This window comes from Setaria italica, chromosome IX, assembly GCF_000263155.2.
Source record: "Setaria italica strain Yugu1 chromosome IX, Setaria_italica_v2.0, whole genome shotgun sequence".
NCBI classification, from domain to species: Eukaryota; Viridiplantae; Streptophyta; class Magnoliopsida; order Poales; family Poaceae; genus Setaria; species Setaria italica.
This window is the reverse complement of record NC_028458.1, coordinates 4,488,866-4,509,053: the sequence shown is the minus strand read 5'-3', so window position 1 is coordinate 4,509,053 and position 20,188 is coordinate 4,488,866. Positions and strand designations below refer to the sequence as shown.

The 20,188-nt window shown below is 45.2% G+C and overlaps 5 protein-coding genes and 1 non-coding gene across 7 annotated transcripts; 2 read left to right on the top strand and 4 right to left on the bottom strand.

The window, feature by feature from the left end:
* The first annotated feature begins 215 nt into the window (after positions 1-215).
* Positions 216-4,197, top strand: LOC101774038 (non-structural maintenance of chromosomes element 1 homolog). The gene is made up of 6 exons (XM_004981567.2): positions 216-604; positions 2,473-2,669; positions 2,739-2,819; positions 3,150-3,383; positions 3,472-3,549; positions 3,633-4,197. Exons 1-6 carry the CDS (start codon positions 490-492, stop codon positions 3,930-3,932), a joined length of 1,005 nt encoding a protein of 334 aa, XP_004981624.1. The 5' UTR covers positions 216-489; the 3' UTR covers positions 3,933-4,197.
* A 2,833-nt stretch (positions 4,198-7,030) lies between these two features.
* LOC101774446 lies at positions 7,031-10,807 on the bottom strand. The gene is made up of 6 exons (XM_004981568.3): positions 10,355-10,807; positions 9,510-9,712; positions 9,071-9,247; positions 8,828-8,983; positions 8,345-8,621; positions 7,031-7,572 (listed from the first exon to the last, which is right to left on the bottom strand). The coding sequence occupies exons 1-6, from the start codon at positions 10,662-10,664 to the stop codon at positions 7,334-7,336; spliced, it is 1,362 nt and encodes a 453-aa protein (XP_004981625.1). The 5' UTR covers positions 10,665-10,807; the 3' UTR covers positions 7,031-7,333.
* A 289-nt stretch (positions 10,808-11,096) lies between these two features.
* On the bottom strand, positions 11,097-13,382 carry LOC101773632 (30S ribosomal protein S9, chloroplastic). Its single transcript, XM_004981566.2, has 2 exons — positions 12,922-13,382; positions 11,097-11,655 (listed from the first exon to the last, which is right to left on the bottom strand). Exons 1-2 carry the CDS (start codon positions 13,306-13,308, stop codon positions 11,368-11,370), a joined length of 675 nt encoding a protein of 224 aa, XP_004981623.1. The 5' UTR covers positions 13,309-13,382; the 3' UTR covers positions 11,097-11,367.
* A 1,655-nt stretch (positions 13,383-15,037) lies between these two features.
* Positions 15,038-15,111, bottom strand: TRNAE-UUC. Its single transcript has one exon. It is a non-coding gene; the product is annotated as a tRNA-Glu (tRNA).
* A 477-nt stretch (positions 15,112-15,588) lies between these two features.
* On the top strand, positions 15,589-17,829 carry LOC101773220 (uncharacterized protein At3g49055). 2 transcript variants are annotated; one of them, XR_002675597.1, is made up of 5 exons: positions 15,589-16,260; positions 16,531-16,607; positions 16,695-16,822; positions 16,908-17,024; positions 17,296-17,829. XR_002675597.1 is itself a non-coding variant. In XM_012842556.2 (5 exons), exons 1-5 carry the CDS (start codon positions 15,685-15,687, stop codon positions 17,668-17,670), a joined length of 1,257 nt encoding a protein of 418 aa, XP_012698010.2. In that variant the 5' UTR covers positions 15,602-15,684; the 3' UTR covers positions 17,671-17,829. The 2 variants fall into 2 exon arrangements, 1 of the variants encoding a protein (XP_012698010.2); XM_012842556.2 differs by having other exon boundaries at positions 15,602-16,260; positions 16,711-16,822.
* Positions 17,830-18,461: 632 nt separating this feature from the next.
* LOC101772810 lies at positions 18,462-19,886 on the bottom strand. Its single transcript, XM_004981565.3, has 3 exons — positions 19,626-19,886; positions 19,042-19,121; positions 18,462-18,971 (listed from the first exon to the last, which is right to left on the bottom strand). Exons 1-3 carry the CDS (start codon positions 19,710-19,712, stop codon positions 18,719-18,721), a joined length of 420 nt encoding a protein of 139 aa, XP_004981622.1. The 5' UTR covers positions 19,713-19,886; the 3' UTR covers positions 18,462-18,718.
* Positions 19,887-20,188: the final 302 nt, after the last annotated feature.

The window sequence follows — 20,188 nt, the reverse complement described above, 5'->3', positions numbered from 1 at the left end:
CAGTACTTGGCAGGGAGTGGTCACCTTAAAAGTCAAACGGATCAAATCCAAAATATCTAGCAAGCCGGCCTGCGAAACTTCCGGCCCAAGAGCACCTAGGCGGGCAATTCTCCATTACGGTCCAGTCAGACACGGACAGGATGCCCAGCCCATTCAGGATGCAAGGCCGTTGCAGCTCCAGTTGCCAACCCAGCAACAATGAATGGTTTCTTTTTCCCGGGTTCCCTCCCGTCTCCTCCCCCACCCACCGCTCGCTTCCCGCGAAACGCCCCCAAAATCCATCTCCATCAACCACCCAAAATCCCCCCCCAAAAAAATTGATTGATTCCCTCCGTCCTCTGATCTTCCCCCTCCCCGGGCGGAGAAGTTCGTTCCCGATTCGCGTCGAATCTAACTAATCCAATCGGGGCAAAACCTAGCAGTGCCCGCTCGGATTCCCTTCCCCGACACCGATTCCCGAGCGAGAGCGGGGAGCAAGCAGAGCTCGCGATGGCGCCGCTGTCGTGGCGGCACCACACCCTGCTCCAGGCGCTGCTCACCCGCGGCCCTCTCTCCGAGCGCGACTTCCACGCCGTCTTCGCCGCCGTATCCGGCAGGAACCCCGGTACGCCATCTTCATCTGCCTGCTCTTCTCCTCACCTCTCTTTACGCGTCCCAGCCCAACAAGTGTTCGACGAAATGCTCATGTGCCATGCCGGCTGGGTTCAGTTCACTGCGTCGAACCCAGCCGAATCCTGCTCCTCACCATCTAACTGCGCGTCGTCGTCCTCGCGGGGAGGGTGCTCACCCAATGCCATGACGAGGAGGCCGTGGAGGTCTGCGTTGCAACCTCTGCTATCGCCACTGTGCTGGAGCACAATGTGTAGCTTAAAGGGCGGTCTGGCCGTCTGGGTTGGGGGCAAAAGAGCTGTGGACATGGGGACCTTCGTTGATGGGCTGAGCAGGCCTGCAGGTGCAGGCAACAGCTCAAGCTTACACTGCAAGCCAGCATTGCCATCCTTCCCGCCCGTCCTCTTTCCCCTCCTTCCAGCGTACACCAACCTATCATTCACTCAGCTTTTATTCAGCGGGCTTGGAGTTGCTCGGCCAGGTTCTCAATCCCACCTGCTAGGCTGTCTTAGGGCCTGTTTGGATACCCTGTGTTAAAATTTAACAAGTGTTAAAGTTTTAACACTCTCAAATAGAGTGCTAAAGTTTAACACATTGGGGTGTTTGGATGATGTGTTAAACCCCCTCATTTATGGCCGGCGGAGAGAGGGAGGAGAGAGAAGGGGTAACTTGGGAAAAAGTGGAGAGGGGATCACTTTTAACACCTTTAGCAAGTTTTAACACCTCCTCCATGCGTTTATGAAAAATAGGGTGTTAAACTTTAACACCTCACTTTTAACACAAGTGTTTGGATAGGAAAGTGTTAAAAAGTGTTAAAAGTGGGGTGTTAAACTTTAACACCCCCTTCCCAAACAGGGCCTTAAGGCTTCAGCATGGCGCCTCTGCCCTGGCGCCAGCAGCATCACACCCTGCTGCAGGCGCTGCTCTCCCGTGGCCCCCTTGCCGAGCCCGACTTCCACACGATCTTCGCTGCTGTCTCCGACAGGCAACCCGGTACCTACTTTCTACCTATATGGATATGCCATGCCGTTTGCTACTCCTCTCCCTCTGGTTGTACTCTTGCTCCATCCTCCACGAAATGCTCCTCTCAGCCTCACGGTGGTGGTAGTAAGACATTCTGAGTGTTGTGTACATCTATATCCTTTCTGAGAACCTGTCTCTGTTTGTCTAGTACAAATCTTCTCTTTTATCAAGTAGAAGGGTGCTTGTTTGGCCTCATGCTAATTTTATTGCACAATGCTGCTATTTACGAAACCTGATCCTGCTATATTCCCCTGTCTCTTTCTTTGCCACAGAAAAGTTTGCCTTTCGAATATGGTTGCAGTTTGTGTAAGCATTGTCTTTTTTAACTTCCTTGTTGGACCTAAGTCATTATTTCTTATTTAATCTTGGCCTTTTCTATTGACCTACCTTTGTTCACTGTATAAATTCATTGACAAGTGAATACTGTACTTTGAACAAACAATTTAATGGAATTTTTGTCCGATCCATATTCCAGAAGTAGATACACTTACTTTCTCATCAAAGGTATCATCATCTAAAAAAGAAATCCAAAGGTATAACTAAGGAGTTGTAACTGTTCATCTGCTGATCAACCAAGCAGATCACAATCACTTCAAAGTTTCGCTGGAAAGAACAATCACTGGCACTTCAAAGCCACATTATCTGTTTGTCTGAAATAATGGCCTTCATTCTACATGGGATTGGAATTATTTTCAGTTCTGTCACCTGGTTGGCCACTTGGCTGAATCATATATCTAGCACCGGTCATAGAAGAGTATATAGCCTATGGGTTGCACTTTTCTCCTAATTCATTTTGCCTAATGTCTAGCCTCCATTCACTTATTTCATTATGCCTTGCAGCCACTCATCAACAACTATTCAATGATACACTTCTGAAGATCAACAAGGACCTCACATATTTGCAGTTTGAGTTGCGAGCATGCATGAACCAATATGATGGAATCGTGTATTATGGAGTGGTTAATAACATTGCTGACGAAGAATCAAAGCTTGGAACAAAGTATTCTGTGCCCCAGATTGCATTCTACAAGGGACTGGTATGTGATAGCTTGTTTTGTATAGCTTAGTTTCACATGTATTGATGTAACTAATGATTCCTGTGGCAGTTAGAAGCAATTGTTCAGGAAGCTGGAAATGATGGGAGCATAACCAGTATTGACGCTCTCAATGTCCGGCTTGACAACCAGGTTTGTTTTACAGTAATTCTGGCAACATGATTTGTTGGCTTTCATTTATTTATTCACCACAGATTGTCTTATGTCAACATATATCATCATGTACTAAATGGCCATGTGCTTGGTATAGCTCATAATAGTTACAAATTTACAAGGAGTTAAGCATATAATAGTTTCATATACTATTTTGCAGTTACCATGTCATATTGTCATCAATGGTAGCACCTTGCAGTATTTTCTGTGGCATTGCATGGCATGGCAGCACTATTATATATACCGATGGACAGACCTTAATATTGATTGCAATATGGTGTGATGAGTTGTTGACTATTCTGTTCCCAGGTCATTATTGTAGATGGTTCACAGGAAAGCCAATCTCGTCTTCCTACTTCCATAAAGAACTTCTCACTGAGCCAGAAAGAGAAAACCCTAGATGAGCTGATACGGGATTGTTGGTTGTCATACACCTCCACAGGCAAGATTGGTCTGGGCACCAGATCATTTCTTGATCTCCGAAGCTGGTTCCGTGGTAACGACATCCCATCATGCATGGTGTGTAACGAAGCTTGTATAAAGGTATTGATGAGTGATGATTCTTTGATTTTCATCAGTTGCCTTGGTCTTTTTTTAATTTTTTTTTACCATATAACCTGCTATCCAACAGGCATCTAGCTGTCCTAATGAGGAGTGCAATGTTAGAATCCATGAATACTGTCTTAGGAAGAAATTTTCACAGCGAAAGGTAGTCGCCTAATTCTAGTTAACACTGTTACTCCTGTTAATGTTAAAGCCATTTCTGGCTTGCTAATTAATCTGCATATGTAGGCTTCAAGAGCCTGTCCTGGTTGTGGTACCGAATGGCCCCGTCAGGATGGTGAAGCTGATGGTGATGATGTGAATGAACCTGAGGAGGATCAAGCCCCATCAGCTAACCATTCCTCGAGAAAGAGGCGCAAGCGAGTCAAAACTGAACTGGTGGAAGAAAATGATAACGCAGGCCCATCAATGGCAGTGCCTAGGAGGACCTCAAGAAGCATGAAAGCCGAAGCAGTTGAGGCTGCTCAAGAGGCGTCTTCTGCAGGAGCTTCGCAGGCAACCAGGACGTCCAAAAGAAGGAAGAAATGATGACGGTGGCTAATGAATGATAGGTACTGAGATTGGCGGCTCTCTTTTGTTATGTACATATGGTAGCTGGTACCTGGTGGTAGTAGATGGTCATTTTGAAGCGGCGATGCTGCAGCTCCTAATGCTGGCAGAATATGTAGCCTTCAGATGATGGTGTTACAAACTCCTAGAGCTTATTTAACTTGTGACAGTATATCAATCTAGCTAAACTGGTGCCATTTTACTTGTTTGGAAGTAGAGAACCTATCTCTATTTGTGCACTCAAGCTTGTGCAAAGAATGGGTTTGCTGCCTGTTGATGTCGGTTTCACGCATGCTGTTCTGATCTTTTCATTGCTTGTTTCTTTATTCCACCTGTGTTAAGAAAGACAGTAAGGCCAAGCTTTGCCTTGGTCAGAGCAAAGATCTTGCCATCTTGGTGAAGCTGACCAAATTACACCGAGATATACCTGATCCTGTCCGTCCTAATCCGTAGGAATCTGATCAATTCCCCTTGTAAGATTAAGAGAAATCGGTTACAGTTTGTAACGGTCTCTGCGCTTCAAATGGAGCTATCGCAGCCGTACCAAGATGATGAACACGCATCGCTTCGTGCGACAGCCTGCCTGAGGCTGACCCATCTTATCCCTGGAGTTGCTTGCTTGACGCACTCTGCTTTGCTGATGCAACTAGCTAGCTGGAAGAAACACAAAGACGACACCGATCGACCTTAAATTATGCTGAATCGCTGAGTATTCTTACGTCATTCAGGTATTGTGAGAGACAGACAGGATTAGATCGACAATCCCAATTGAAATGCGTACAGCTGCAGTGCAGGCCGGTTGCAAAAAGAGTTAAGCCTAGACCAAATCAGTCCATGAGGGTGATGGGGTTCGTTCATGAAAACGCTGGTTTCGTTAAATTGTTCATCGCTCCGCTCCCCTCAAAGAAAAAGGAAGAGAAAGAGATAGAGGGAAAAGGAGGAAAATAAAAGAATCGTTCATTGCTCGCGCCAGCCGAATTGAGCCTTAAGAGGCAAGACATAGACAAACGCAGCATAGGACATAGGAGTATAGGACTATGGAGTGCTAGTGTTCATTGTCAGGTCATCCGTATCTATGAATTTGTGCCGCTTTGGAATAAACGAAAATTCGTGTTGTTACAAGTATATAACAATATCTAGGACCCTAGCAGATGATGCTAAATTACATGGTAATGCGACGCAGACAGCACGCCATCATGCTGCATGGAGGCATGGACGACACCACTATGCCTTTCAAGAGCTTATAAACTACTACTTGCACATTTGTATCGCTATAAGTTTATGATAATATAAAAAAAATGCTTTCAAATACCGCTACGTGCCATCTGGACAAAGAAAAGACCCTAGCAGAGATGATGCTAAATTACCTGGTAATGCGACACAGACAGCACACCATCATGTTGCATGGAAGCATGGACGACAAACAGTCGCTCCACCACTATGCCTTTCAAGAGCATATAAACTACTACTTGGCACTTGCACATCTGGATATATGTGATGCTTTGGAATAAATGAAAATTAGCATCAATATATTGCACAAAGGCTTAGGAAGCCGCTACGCTAAATGCCATCGCCATCGCCCGTGCAATTGTAAAAAAGAAGACTAAATATATATAGTATTTAACAGATGTTGTTTTTTTTTTTATAAAAGCAGGTGGACCTTTCCCTATTCTTTTCTGGGAAACTTCATCAAATCATAAACTTGTGGCCCTGAGGTTGAGGTACCAAGCTGTTCATATTCTCGACCACTCCTAAATCGTGTTGCGCTGCTTCTTGCTAACACTTCCATTCCTGTGGCTAAAATACTGGAGCACATTAGCTGTTGCCAAAATACCTGAAGTGGAACGGCGGCTGGCAGGCAGGCAGATGAACCGTGGTCGGTCGGTGCATGAATCTCGTGGCAAACTAAAGAGGGTTAACATAACATTTCGATAATCTGTTAATCTGCCAATTGGCAGCTAGTAGTAACAACTTCAGCAGCAGTGCTTCCTGCTAATACAGACAAGCCAACTTAATTTGCACCGTGCCAAATTCGAGCAGTCTGCCGACTGCCGGTCTCCCTCCCCCTTATCTCTGGGATTTTTTTATTTTAACCTTTTTAAAACTAAAATTTTAAAAATAACCCCATGGGGAGTACTTCTTTAGAAATTTAGTTTGGATGAGGTTATTTTTAAAATCTTTGTTTTAAAAGGGTTAAAATAAAAAAATTCTTATCTCTGCCATGGGGAGGGGGCCAAGCGAAGGGAAGGGAAGAAGCCGCGCGGGTTAATGCCGGCCGCAGTGAAAGCAATGCGCGCATCCTTCGTCTGCGTCCGCGTCCGCGCTCGCGCACGCCGAGACGGCGAGACCGAGGGGGAGCCTCGGATTCACGGGCTGTGAGGTGAATGAATCAGGCCGATGGCGTCGGAGTAAATGAGCGGAGCAGCAGGCGGATACGCACGGCGACAAGCGCAGGGGCATGCATGCGCCGTACTGCTTCTTTTGTGTCCGGTCTCGCTTTTGCTTGTGTCGCGTGCCTCTGGACTCCGAGTAGGTACGTGTTTGTACGCGCCGAATTATTGCTCTGAATGATATGGAGTAACTCCACGGAGGCTGAACATTTATCAGGCCCTGTCAGCGAGAGGATCGATCGATCATTCACAGTCCCCAACGGCTCGATTATCCGCACGAACGAACAACGCTGCTAAGGGATTATGGACTAATTTAATTTTTACTCAGATCACGTCGGTTGTTTGACGTGAACTAATTATAAAACTAATTATGTTTAACGTGAACTAATTATAAACTAATTGCATAAACGAGGACTAATTTGCGAGACAAATTTATTAAACATAATTAATTTATAATTAGCACATCTTTATTGTAGCATCGCGTGAGCTAATTATGGATTAATTAGGCTTAATATATTCATCTCGCGAATTAGCCCTCGATTATACAATTGTTTTATCATTAGACTATATTAAATACTCCTAATTAGTGTGTAAATATCCGATGTGATAGGAAGTTTAGTCCGATGTGACGGGGAGTTTAGTCCGGGTATACGAACACCCCTAGGTACTCCTACACTGTTCTGCGAGTGTCAAGATGAACGGTCCGATCTTGTATTGAATTCTTCGGTTCTTCACCAGGAAGAATGGCAAAACGCTCAGGCCGGCTTTGCCTGAAACATGTCGTCAGCTGCATCCTTCTCTACCCTACCCTAACACAGCTGGTGTACACTGCACTACTTCGATGGCAGCACTCTCACTGTAAATTTCACTACTACGTCGGAGTCCACCTACACAATCATATTTATGACTGCAACTAGTCAGGCACGCTGATCTCACGCACCAGCAGAGTTACTTGTCGCGACCAAGACGAGACGACCCCAAAGGAGAGGCTCATCTCGCGTCCTTGACGAGCGGCTTCACCTTGCGCCTGTGCCCGAAGCTGTTGACCAGGTCCTTGCGCGCGCAGACGGGGAACAGGTGGACGCCCGGCGGCCTCAGTCGCCGCAGGACGTAGGGGAAGCTCAGCTGATCGCGGGACGTGAACCTGACCACCTCGTTGAACCAGAGGCACATGAAGAGGTTGGTCGAGGGGCCGTGATCCCTCACGATCACTGAAGCTTCTGCCAGAGCTGTAAGAGGCAAAAGGAAACAGGGCCGGTTATTGCCATTACCGGGGTCGTAACGAGGACCACAACTGGAAAGGATATGCATGCATGATCTGAACTCTGAAGCGAAGCATTATGTTAGGCTTGCCCTGGCAGTGGTTCCGGTTCTACTACCCAGCCCACATGTCACATGTGGGGTTGATGGGGGCTGAAATGCGTGTGAGGCCGGAGGCCCTCCTCTGTATCACTGATTCAGGGGCAGAAAAGGAGCTCGCTTTTGTGCTAAACGCATGCAACTGACAACTTTATTACTTGTGCCTTTTGCACAACTACATCTGAGCAGTTGTACGGCAAGATATCTGATGAACACCGAGAATGGTTGCCCAGAGTGATGGATGCTATTTTATTTATTGCTACTAAGAGATGCAGAGGAGGTTCAGTAGCCCAAGTTCCTGATTGCAAGGGTAAACTATTACTACCATGATTGTTACAGTGATACCTATAGAAGAGATAAAATGCAAATCATCTATGCTGCATAGTAACGAGGTTACTAATAGGGACACGATGCAAGGGCATAGCATTATAACCAGATGGCTAACAGAATCAGCTTCAATAAATGATTAACAAACCGAATGATGGATGAGGCCACAAAGAAATAATGTTCATATGTAAACTATGGACACCAAACAAGTCAAGAAACATAACTGCAAAAGCGGACCATTAAGAAAGGGAACAAGAAGACATAATAAGAGTATAAGATGAAAACAATGGATGCATGTTGAGATTAGAAACACACCTTTCTTCCCATTGAATCTCTTCTCATCAGGAATGCCATCCTGTCGGTACTGATCCAACTGCACTTTAACTTCTTCTGGAGTTGCTTTGTGTTTCTTAACAATCGCTTTCGCCTCGTCATACAGGCTACTCCGAGCTCCATGTTCAGATAATGCTAAAGAAGAGTTTGAACGCCAAAGAAGGGCTTCAAGGACTCCCAATGGATCTCTCCGGAACTGAGATTTTGAATCCACCCAGATTGAGTATCGTGCCATGGGGAAAAGGCGGTGGCTAATCAGCTGATGAAGAACAATCACCAAAACAGAAGTCAGCTTGTGGCAAATGATAATCTACACTGAGATAGTATGCAGATGTATAGAAACTTAGATACAAGTACGTGTGTTCACTTGTTCAGGAATACCAGCAGGTGAAGACTTAAAGCAGAACATCAAAACACTGCACACTTTTACTTACAGCGAACAAGACAGTGGAGCCACAAATTTACCTTGGGAATTTTTCCATTCAACCGCTGATCTGAGAAAGGAAGATCGCTAACAAGAATGATCCTCCATAGGCCAATCTTGTTGTCTTCACCAATCATGTTGCCTTCCTCCTCTTGAGCCGCTCGAGTGACTTCATCCCAGAAAGCTACATAGCAAACCTAGAAAAAAAAAGAATGCCAAGAATTTTTCAGTAAAAAGGAAAGAAGCTGAAGACATTAACATCCACTACAAGAGTAATGGCAGACCTTTCTGAAAGAGTTTTCCGTCATTCCTATTGGCTGGTGAAGGTCGTCACCTCCACCAAATGCACAGGTTGCCACGACAACTTTGCAGTATCTCATATATTCTTTGTCAGCAGCAGAAACTCGGAACCCTCCATTCTCATCATAAAAGCCACAATGCACTGTCACACTTTCCTTGGTCTGCAAACATAAATAATACTAAATGAGAATGGCAGGTAACACTATAATCTGAACAATTTAACAATGTAGACCTTAAATATCTATTTTGTGTTTGTGGGTAGTTGCCGAATGGGAATAAGGAGAAATGCATGACCTGATATTTAACGATTGTAAAATGGATGCAAAATTTCATGGCAACTAAAACATCTTAAAGTTTCAGGGTGGCTAAAACATCTTAGAAGATCTTTTGAAACTCAATGAAATTTAAATGCTGAAAATTGACCTTGAAGCTTTCATCTCTTTCAGTCAGTGTCTGGTATCCTGTGAACGAGTTAAACCGTGAACTCTCTGTATGTGTCGGTATATCATCTTCGATGTGGTGCAGACTTGATCTGTAAACAACTTCCTTGATTGAGATATTTGTTTCAGGAATTTCTGGAAGCTCCAGATTTTGAAGCTTCTCAGGATCAAGAAATTTCAAGCACGCTGTCATTGCAAAAATGCTTGATTTATGAGCAGAGTATATGTCTTAGTTGCTGTACTGAAATTCTACAAGTGCAAGGAAGGAAGGAACAAGAAAAGGAAAGAAAATTCTGCGATAACAAGAGGAAATCAGAAAGACCACTAAAGCATGTGAGCAAGAAGCTTAAACAAATAGCATAGTATAACTTTGATTTACTTCCACAGGCTAAAATAGTATTTTACTATAAATTGCTCTCCACTATGTTAGTTAATCAGCACTGGCTACACAGTAGTACTATGTTCTATACACAGACTCGAGAGGAAACACAACTGAGATTGTTTATGCTCAAATCCTCAATGTAACAACAGTAGTTTTACAGATCACTAGTGGGCATATGCATTAAAGACTAGGAGCAAACAATCAGATCATATCATGCATACCAAGAACAAACAGAATATCTCCATATAAAACTACTCCTAAGCAGGTCTGCACATTTGTACCCTAATAATAAAACCACTTCACTGAACGAACTGAGCATCGCATTATAATAGTCATACCACCATGTATTCCCGAATTAGAAATACCAGATAAATAAGGTCCGAATTAAACTAAGACGCGGTTCTACCCACAGGAATTAAGGGTTTAAGGATCGAGCGTGGGCTTACACTTCCTGGGGCTATCAGCGGCGCGAGAGAGGTCGCCGAAGTTCGCGAAGGACGGCGGAGGCAGTGTGGAGGAGTGGGAAGGGGTGAGGCGGTAGGACTCGTAGAGGAGGAGGGAGACGGCGAGGGCGGCCAGGAGGAGCGGCACGCCCAGCCGCGCGGTGCGGAAGAGGAGGCGGCGGCGGCGGGCGTAAGCGGAGACGTGGGGGCGGGAGCGTTTGCGGCGGACGCGGACGCGCACCTTCCCGGTGGCCTCCTCGTCGTCGGAGACGGAGATGGAGATGCCTTGGATCAGCGACGACGACGACGGCATGGCCGGACTCGCCGGAGCTGTGCTGTTTGGGGAGTCCCGGGAGTGGGGACGGAAGGGTGGGGGGCACTCCGCACTCGGGCCGGTTGGCTTCAGTGGTGGGCAGGTGGGTTGGGTTGGGCCGTGCGACTTGGGATGGGCGAGGTCGGTCACTCTGCACTGCAGTCTGCACTTCGCCGGCACCACGAGCAATTTTTCTTTTCGGTATGTGTACATCTGTTTTTGTTTTGGAAACCCTATGTAAATCTGTTCACACCAGCAGAGTTAGCACTAACCTAAATTGTGAAGGGGATTAGCTGGAAGCAGTTCTTGTTAGGTTCAGCCCACGCATGTTCTTGTTCAGTCACAGCAACTGCAGCGTGATTATAATCACAAGCAGATCATGATCCAACAGATACTGTATTTCAATTTTCAACTTTCAGACGAAAAAAATGATGCACAAACAATGACACTATTTTCACCCTGAAAAGGGGCTTGTAGTGTTCTAAGAAAACTCGTCAGAGTTCACTACGATGTCTCCAGTGCCAGGATATAGTTAGCTGAACTTACGAAACTTTGGGGAATGATTTCAGGAAAATTGCTTTCAAGAATCGACTATTACAGATATGCGGCGTCCATTACAGAATTTGCACAGCATATGACACAGAAGGGCTTTCTGAACGGTGAAGGATGGAACGGAAAAAACTGTAACAACAAATGAGCACCCTCAACGCTTTGAGAATTGGGGCCGCTTGCGTGCCTTCTTGAGACCAGCCTTCTTCCGTTCAACAATACGGGTGTCTCTCGTCAGCAAACCTTCTGATCTAAGAGGAACCTTGTTGGCAGTGCTGATCTTCACTAGCGCACGAGCGACGCCAAGGCAAATTGCCTGGGCCTGGCCTGACAGACCACCCCCATGAACTTTGACGAAGACGTCATAGTTGTTCTCAAACCCGAGGGTCACCAAGGGGACCTTGCAGTACTCCATCCACATTGGGTTTCCCTGCAGATACTCCTGCATATTTTGAAAAAATTCAGTAAGTACAGTGAATGAAACAATCATCTTCAACTGACATGATTGAAATTGTGCTTTCAGTTCACACTAATACATGTGTTGTATGAACCTGCCCAACGAGAAAGTGGCTGGAAATGAACCTCTAAGCTCTTTCAGTGGTCTTTAAACCTTGAGGCATTTACTAAATTAAATTGACACTACATTTCAGATAATTTATCCAAGCTGCAGATAATATCATTGCTGCAAGGCAACTTTTTTTATGAAACTGATGGAATTCAGTACCGGACATTCTTCAATAACTTAGCAGAAAGGGTCAGATTAACACTGCTGATTTGCACAAAACTTGCGCCCATAGTCGATATTATGATCAGCTCCAGTATATCAGTCCTCAATCAAATGGAAAATGGAATCCAAACATTTTTTAGAAAGAACGATACCTATATCCTAAGCACTGACAAAAATAAATCAGATTCAGACCAAAAACAGTAGCCTTTGAAGCTGACAATACCAAAAAGGCTCGTAAGACAGATTAAAAAGCAAGTTGATAAGGATATTAACCTTGTGAGATGATCGTCATTTTACAGAAAGTAACACTACGAATCTCGTAGCCACTTATGTCATACTTGCCGAAACTTTTGTCCAAAAAATCAACTTAAGTCTTGTTTTTAGAATTTTAGTTAATGGGACAGTATCATATCCCAGCCTCTTGTGCTAGGATGCACTCAGTCAATAATTAGTACAAATTTCGAGCCACTGATTAGACAGAATTAATCCAGCAAATGACAAAAGTTCACCACAAATGCAATGATGTAGCAACATCAGTCACAAAGCCTATTGTTACACCTTTGGCAAAAATATCCATAGTTGTAGTTTCGAATGTATGACAAGCCATGCGCCTTTTGTCTCTTTCTCCTCCAGTTTGTCGTTTAAGTTTCTTTTCTTTTTACTGAAACTCTGAAAGCTCGCCATTTAAAGTCGAGCCAAATCTATACTTCTTTCAGATTTCTTAGTTATTGCTACTACTGCTAGTAGTACTAATTGGCACATTGACATACATTGTAAGAATTGTTTTTGCGGCATTATCTCGTCTACACGGCACAACTCCTAATTAGCTCATTTACTGAAACTCAAATACTCAATGGTGTTTGGTGCTAACCAATCGCAGGACGTTGCTACTGATTGGCAACGCGGGCCAGACAACGAAATGGCGCCACAATGGTGAAATCAGCGAGTACATTTCTCGTATCGAGTCACCGGGGCAGGCACCTTAGCATCGCGGAAGTTGATGAAGACCTTGCCGGTGCCCTCCTGGAGCACGACGCGGGCGATGGCCGTCTTGCGGCGGCCCGTGGCGGTGATCCGCTGCGCCGCGAAGCCGCCCGGCAGCCGCTGCTTCACGTACTTCCGCAGCGCGACGCCCGACAGCGCATCCTCCTCGGCCTCCTCCTCGACGGCCACCACCTCCTCCGCGGGCAGGTCCGCCTCGGCCGGCTCGGCGGCGGAGGCGCGGAGCGCGAGGCTGACGGCGCGGCGGGAGGTGCAGGGATGGAGGCGGAGGAAGGGGGCCTGGTGGGGCTTGGAGGTGGAGGTGGAGGTGGAGGGGAGGGAGAGGTGGGAGAGGGCGGTGGCGAGGGAGGAGACGGAGAGCGCCATGCTTCGGCGTGCGCTGATGGGGCGAGCGGCTCAGCGCTTTGGATAGGGAGGGCCGCGGCGACGGGGATAAGCTGACGCTGTGCAGTGCTGGTGTAGCCAACACTGCTGCATTGCTCGGCTGCTATCTGCCGTTGAACCGGAAGTGAAGGGCCGAGATTAAGAGGTCCTAACCTGTCTTTGCATTAGAGAGAGGGTCAGTTTGCAAAAGACCAAAGCATGCTAGGTTTAGTAATCCAAATTCAAATTTGTACCACATCCCATCCACTTGCCCCTTTACCAAACTCCATGGTAAATCACATTTCATTGGCACATGCTATAGTACGTTGACATCCCGAACAATGGAGGCTAGGTCTATTTGGCACGTAATTGTACCACAACCAAAGTTGTATCGAATAAATTGGGTGTCACAAAACACTCTACATTCACAAAATGGCTTTTGTGATGAAACCCTGGCTGGATATAAAATCCCTAATATCTATCTTTTCAATATTTTCAAGTAGGAGAACCATTGAGCCATATCCCACGCGCCAAAGAAACCACAAAACACGTGCATTGACGTCATTGTAATTCATCCGCAAGATGCAAAATTTAGAATAATGCTCTTCTCCATTGTTCCATGTTTTGTTAGAAAAATCTTTTATGAAAGAAATCTTGTGGAAAGTTTCCAAAACAAGATGCAAAATATAGAATCGATGTTTTGTTAGAATTTTTTTATGAAAGAAAGAAAGTTGGAATCGTGCAAATCAATTGTCCATACGTATGCGCGCGCTCTCTCTCTATGCCAGCATAACATATGAGAAATCTTGTGGAAAGTTTCCAAAACAAGATGCAAAATATAGAATCGATGTTTTGTTAGAATTTTTTTATGAAAGAAATCTTTTGGAAAGTTGGAAACCTTTCGTGCAAATCAATTGTCCATACGTATGCGCGTGCGCGCTCTCTCTCTATGCCAGCATAACATATGAGAAATCTTGTGGAAAGTTTCCAAAAGAAGATGCAAAATATAGAATCGATGTTTTCTTAGAATTTTTTTATGAAAGAAAGAAAGTTGGAATCGTGCAAATCAATTGTCCATACGTATGCGCGCGCTCTCTCTCTATGCCAGCATAACATATGAGAAATCTTGTGGAAAGTTTCCAAAACAAGATGCAAAATATAGAATCGATGTTTTGTTAGAATTTTTTTATGAAAGAAATCTTTTGGAAAGTTGGAAACCTTTTGTGCAAATCAATTGTCCATACGTATGCGCGTGCGCACTCTCTCTCTATGCCAGCATAACATATGAGAAATCTTGTGGAAAGTTTCCAAAAGAAGATGCAAAATATAGAATCGATGTTTTCTTAGAATTTTTTTATGAAAGAAATCTTTTGGAAAGTTGGAAACCTTTCGTGCAAATCAATTGTCCATACGTATGCGCGCGCGCTCTCTCTCTGCCAGCATAACATATGGAGTTTGTAAGCTATAAAAAGCAAAGTCACAGGAAGATCGCCAACAGTCTACTCTGTTTTTTTTCAACGTGGATGGAAATTATGAAAGAACTCATCTATAAAAAGAGAAAATTATGAACAATCAGATTGTAGATGGATTTTTGCAGGCCCTGGCTCCAGCCCATTAAACAAGTGGGCTAGGGCCCCGGAAGTAAGGCCGTGAACAAAGGAACAAATGGGCTGTATGCCTGTATATAGTAATGCAGGACAAGCAAATGAAGCGAAAAAAGCGAAAAAAGAAGTTCCATTGCCGGGATTTGAACCCGGGTCGCCTGGGTGAAAGCCAGGTATCCTAACCGGACTAGACGACAATGGATTGGTGATGAAGCTACTGTCCACTTCTCCATGTGGTTTCATTTTCAGGACAAATTTACAATCATGTTACCGTCTTTGCCTTTTTCATGTGCTCGTGACTCAGAAAATGATTATAAATGGCGGTGCACCCTCATGTCGGGATCGAGGCATGAATGCATGATTGGTTTTAGACCAGCTGCAACAATCTCTAAAAGGAACGGACGAATCACCCATCACGTTTCACTGGTTTTGCAAAACACACTACCCGGACAGTCAAGCGCGCAAGACGGCAAAGAGTAGGAGACGGCGCATCATGGGCATGCGCGGCATGGGCGCATGGCAGTCGGCAGCACGCAAGCAAACAGCGTGCCTGGCCTAGCTTTTGCTACGTGCAGTGCAGAGAACTCTGCGGTCACAGAAGCTGCACCGACGCTAGCACGAGAGGGAGCGCCAAGGGAGCAAGCATGCCTCGGGCCTGTGGCGCACGCGCCCGTGGTGCCGCGCCTGCACGCGCGCGAGATGTCCAGGGGAGAGCGGCACCGGCACGCAGTGAGCCAGTAACCAAGGACAAGGAGCACGGGCGCGCCGCGAAATCATGCCGCCCCGTGCACGGGCCCGCACCGGCACCGGAGCCCTGCACCTGCTCGCTCACCCGTCGTCGTACGCGCGTCGGCTTGGCCGCTCCCATCACGGCCCTGCCCCAGCCCCCAGTTGTCCCCCTTCTGCCGGTGCAATTTCACACGGCCTGCAGACCACCTGTTTTTGGATGGAACCAGCCGGCCGTGGAGGACAAATTTACATTCGCGAGCTAGCCATGGAGGTCGAATCCAAGCTCTCAGGGCGCATGGATATGCAGAGGAAGGATAGAACCAGGATGGAGAGCAAAGTGTCAAGTCTAGTGAAGGAGAATCAAGAGATACATACCATGTTGAAGGCTGCTATAACTGAGAAGGAGGCGGCGGAGGATAGCCTTCGTGCATTGAAGGGCGAAAAGGAGCAGGGAAGAAGTGCCATCTTGCAGATTGCTGACAGAGGATTGCACAAGGTTGGCTTTGGCTTCATCATGGAGGTGATAAGTGGCGAGCCAAAAAGCGAGGAGGAGCCAACCACCTCTGGTACAGCAACTGCGACATCTGATGGAAGAGAAAATGAACAAGAGCACATCAGTCTGGTAAATAGTTCTATTCTCAGTCTTCATCTATTTGTACTAGGATTCAGCAGTTTTAATTTAAGAAATAATTATTCTGCAAATGAACCCTCCTATTAGTAACTGCTCCCTCGATTCCATCAGTCAAAAAATAAAGAACTTGTTCTATAACTTGACAAAGTATGCAGCTAAAATTGTCATGATCATACTATTATCATTACAAGTTGTCAATTGAAACCATTTCTCGTTGGAAAACTTGTCAGTAATCAAATAATTCAAACTGTTCCATTTCAGGCTTGTGTAATTGAAAATACAGTGAAAACCCTGCATGGTGATATCAGTGATCTAAGGCAGGCCTTTGACGAATCCAGGTAAACCAAGAAAATAATGACTAAAGATGGACTGCTCGAACAAATATAAGGTTGCTTCATGTGATCTCTGCTAAATGCCAAGTATAGAATTTCTTTTTAACAGGTCAGATTGTGATCATTTCCAACTTCTTGCTGCTGAACGGGCTCAGAAGATAAACAACCTTGAACCGTATATAAAGGATTTGGAAAAAAGAGAGAGCTTTCTAGTTCACAGTGTAAGCGGACATATAATTTGTACAGCTTGTTATTCACTAGCCAGGTAAATGAGAAGGATCTGAAGTCTCTTTTTCAATGCCTAAGGTGGAAGACCTCACTCTAGAGATGAAAGCAGTAGAACAGGAGGCTACAAGATGGAGGGAAGCATGTGAACAGGAGGTAGAAGCTGGAAAATCTGCCATCAAAGAACTCAACCAGGAGGTAATCTAACTTTAAGATGATGTCATGAGGCTACTTCTCATTCTGCCAAATGACATGTTTTCATGAGGTACCTTAGTAATAACATGTCACTGTTTACTAACTAGAAAATGCACAAAATCAATATCCTAGAGTTCTCAGTCATACCAACAGGGAAAAAAATACATCTGATACAGTTTAAAAAAATACATCTGATTAAATGATGATACCTTAAGAATGGCAAATGACAAAGGTACATTATCGTTATGTATGTTCTGATGGGATATAATTCCAGATTGCCTTGCTCAGAGAAGAACTGGGAAGGGTAAAAGCAGACTTGGAGACTGCAAACAGTAAGCTACAGCTAAAGGAGAAATTAGCAGCCAGTGCAATGGTAGCACAAGCAGCTGCAGATGCATGCCTCAAGCTTGCAGACAGGAGATCTGCTGGGCTGCAACGGAGGATAGAAGAGTTGACGAGACAAATAGAGCAAGAAGATGCACATGGAAGAAAGGAGAGAGGAAGTACTCGCAGAAGATTAAGGTATATCTGCTGGCCTTGGCAGCAACTTCAAGTTATATCAGCATCCTGTCAAGCTAGAACATGGTTTGTTGATCAGAATGGTAGATTGCTACCAAGGACAGAAGCACTATTGCAGACAAGAATCTAACTTCTCTTCTCACACATTCATTCCCTGTAATAGACTCCTGCCTCACTGGCTCCCTATATTGCACTTTCTACCCCACTCATTTTGTAACAGTAGTTTTATGTAAGCACGATTGTACACATCTAAGGTAGCGTATACTAAGTTCAAGTGGTCTTGACATCAGATCTAACATTGGTAGCACAAGACAAATCATCCAACTTTCTACTCTATCAAATGGGTACCATTTCAGAAAATAATCAATTATATAGTGAAAACCAATGCACCTGTTATAAAACGCCCAAAGACAAGAAACTAAAAGAAAGTACTTAAGTGTTGATGTAACATTGATTACTTACTGGATTTGTCTTGTGCAATGTATCTTCATGGGTTTCTCAATCACCCATCTGCTCACTGAACAGAAGCATATGGAACCTTGCATTGGTAGTCAATTAGTCACAAATTCTTCTATACTCCTGTTGACTCTTCCATTTTCTGAACACCAGCTGCAGCACCACTGCACAAGATGGTACAGACCCATCCATCATTATTTCTGTATAGGATTCCCTATAACTAAATAAAGAAGGAAACACAGAAGAGATATTTCCATTCAGCAAAAGAAGAATAAACTTGTTTGCCACACTTTACCTAAAAGTAGAGACCTTATGGTATCACATGATGCATGGTGTTCTCGGAAATAATCGTAATAGCAAATGTTTAATTATATAGTACATCTGCACCTTTGAACTGCCATTCTTGAGAAATGATTATACAGAATTTTATTATAGAAAAATGCAACATATGAACGAACTTAGATGAAAGGGGATGGCGTTTGAATCGATAGGATAATAATCGAATGAGTATCACAGTGTCTTTAACTATGAACAGGCAGTACATAAACTTCTGAATTGGCAATAAGCATTATCAATATCAAGCATAGCTATCCCTTTACATTAAGAAATCACACACTAGGTTACGAGGGGGTAGTGCCCATGAAATAGCATCAGTCTGGGAGTTAGTATGAAACTCCAACAAGGACAAGCAGATCACTCAGATGGGCTATGCATACAACTTGTCACTTTGCCTTCTTTACTAAAGGTGTAGAAGTAACTGAAGGCAATGTCCTCTTTTTGTTAAAGGCATTGGTTCTGCTTTCAGGCTCATCACAATCATCATCACTAGCCTCATTCGCCTCCTTAGCAGTTCTATTATCCTCCTCCAAGGCCTTTCTCTTCTGTGCATTCACCTTCCCGAGCAATCTCCTCTCAATTGGATCAGTGGGAGGCGCACGCTTCACACCGGGGGCCACTTTAGCACCAAGACCAAGCCTACAAAACTTCTACAGTCACATACCAGTTATCGAGGAGTGCTAAAAAGAGAAAACAATTAACTATATACCTTGATGGCCGGCCCTCAAAATCCTTATCATTGGGTTCATCTGGCTCCGATGCACTCATTTTGTCCACCCATGTCTGAGCCTGAGAATGATTGATGACATGGGTAAGTAGGGTGGGAAATAGCACAATGGGGAGTGCAAAGGGCATGTGAAAATCATGGAGTTGGCCTCACATAGTTGAAAGCATTCGATTAAACAACACTGACAACTAAACCAAGAGAGTATTATTGGCCGTGCAGACCTCTTGATGCAGCATAAACTCTTCAATACCTACTTCTGTAAATTGGAACTGCAGGGCTGCAGCTTGAACACTAACCTGATGCAGCATCACAGCATCTACGCAAAGGCAGGGCGCACATGGGAAGCGACAGTGGGTAAACAATCGTGGAGGTGTAACTTCTTTTTCTCCCCCATGGAAATGCGTCGAACAGGTTAGGGGCAGCGTCTACAGAACCTAACGCCGGTAAAAGAGGAGGACAACATTGCATCGAGCCATGAAATACCAGTGAAGGAGAAGACCACACTCCAGAGGGAACACAGAAGGGAAGGAATCGAGGAGCCGAGTAGACGGAGAGGCGGAGCTCACCAGCTTGAGGGCCTTGTTGAGCGTGACCACCTTGGGGAGCGGCGCCTTCTTCTTCTTCTCCTCCGGAGGCGGCGTCTCGGTCGCCATCGCTAGCGGTTGACAAGGCGGCGCGTCGATCGAGGAGTAGCGAAGGGTGGCGGCTGTGGGTCGGGAGGCGAGGAGACGGGCGCCGCGGCGCGGGTGGGCAGCGGAGGCGAGGAGACGGTGGCTGCGCTGCGGAGACTGGCGTCAGGCCGGAGGTAGGCGGAGAAGTAGAGTGGGCCGGAACCAGTTGTAGTCATCCAATTGTGGGCCGGTCCAACTGTGAGTAATTCAACCCATACAGAGTTTTGATTAATTTCATTGCATATGCAGCCCAACTGTGAATTTGTTCGTAGATTTGATCGATGGAGAGGAGAACTTTACACAGTTCAACATGTGCTATGTTCATCTTACTAGGCCTATAAGATCATGAGATTTGTCGCAGCACTAGCAAACGATCTACTAGTACAGAATTCCGAAAACATTTTAGCCGCTTCCGCTTCCGGTGACGAGATACAGGACAATTTCAGGAGAGGCAGCCA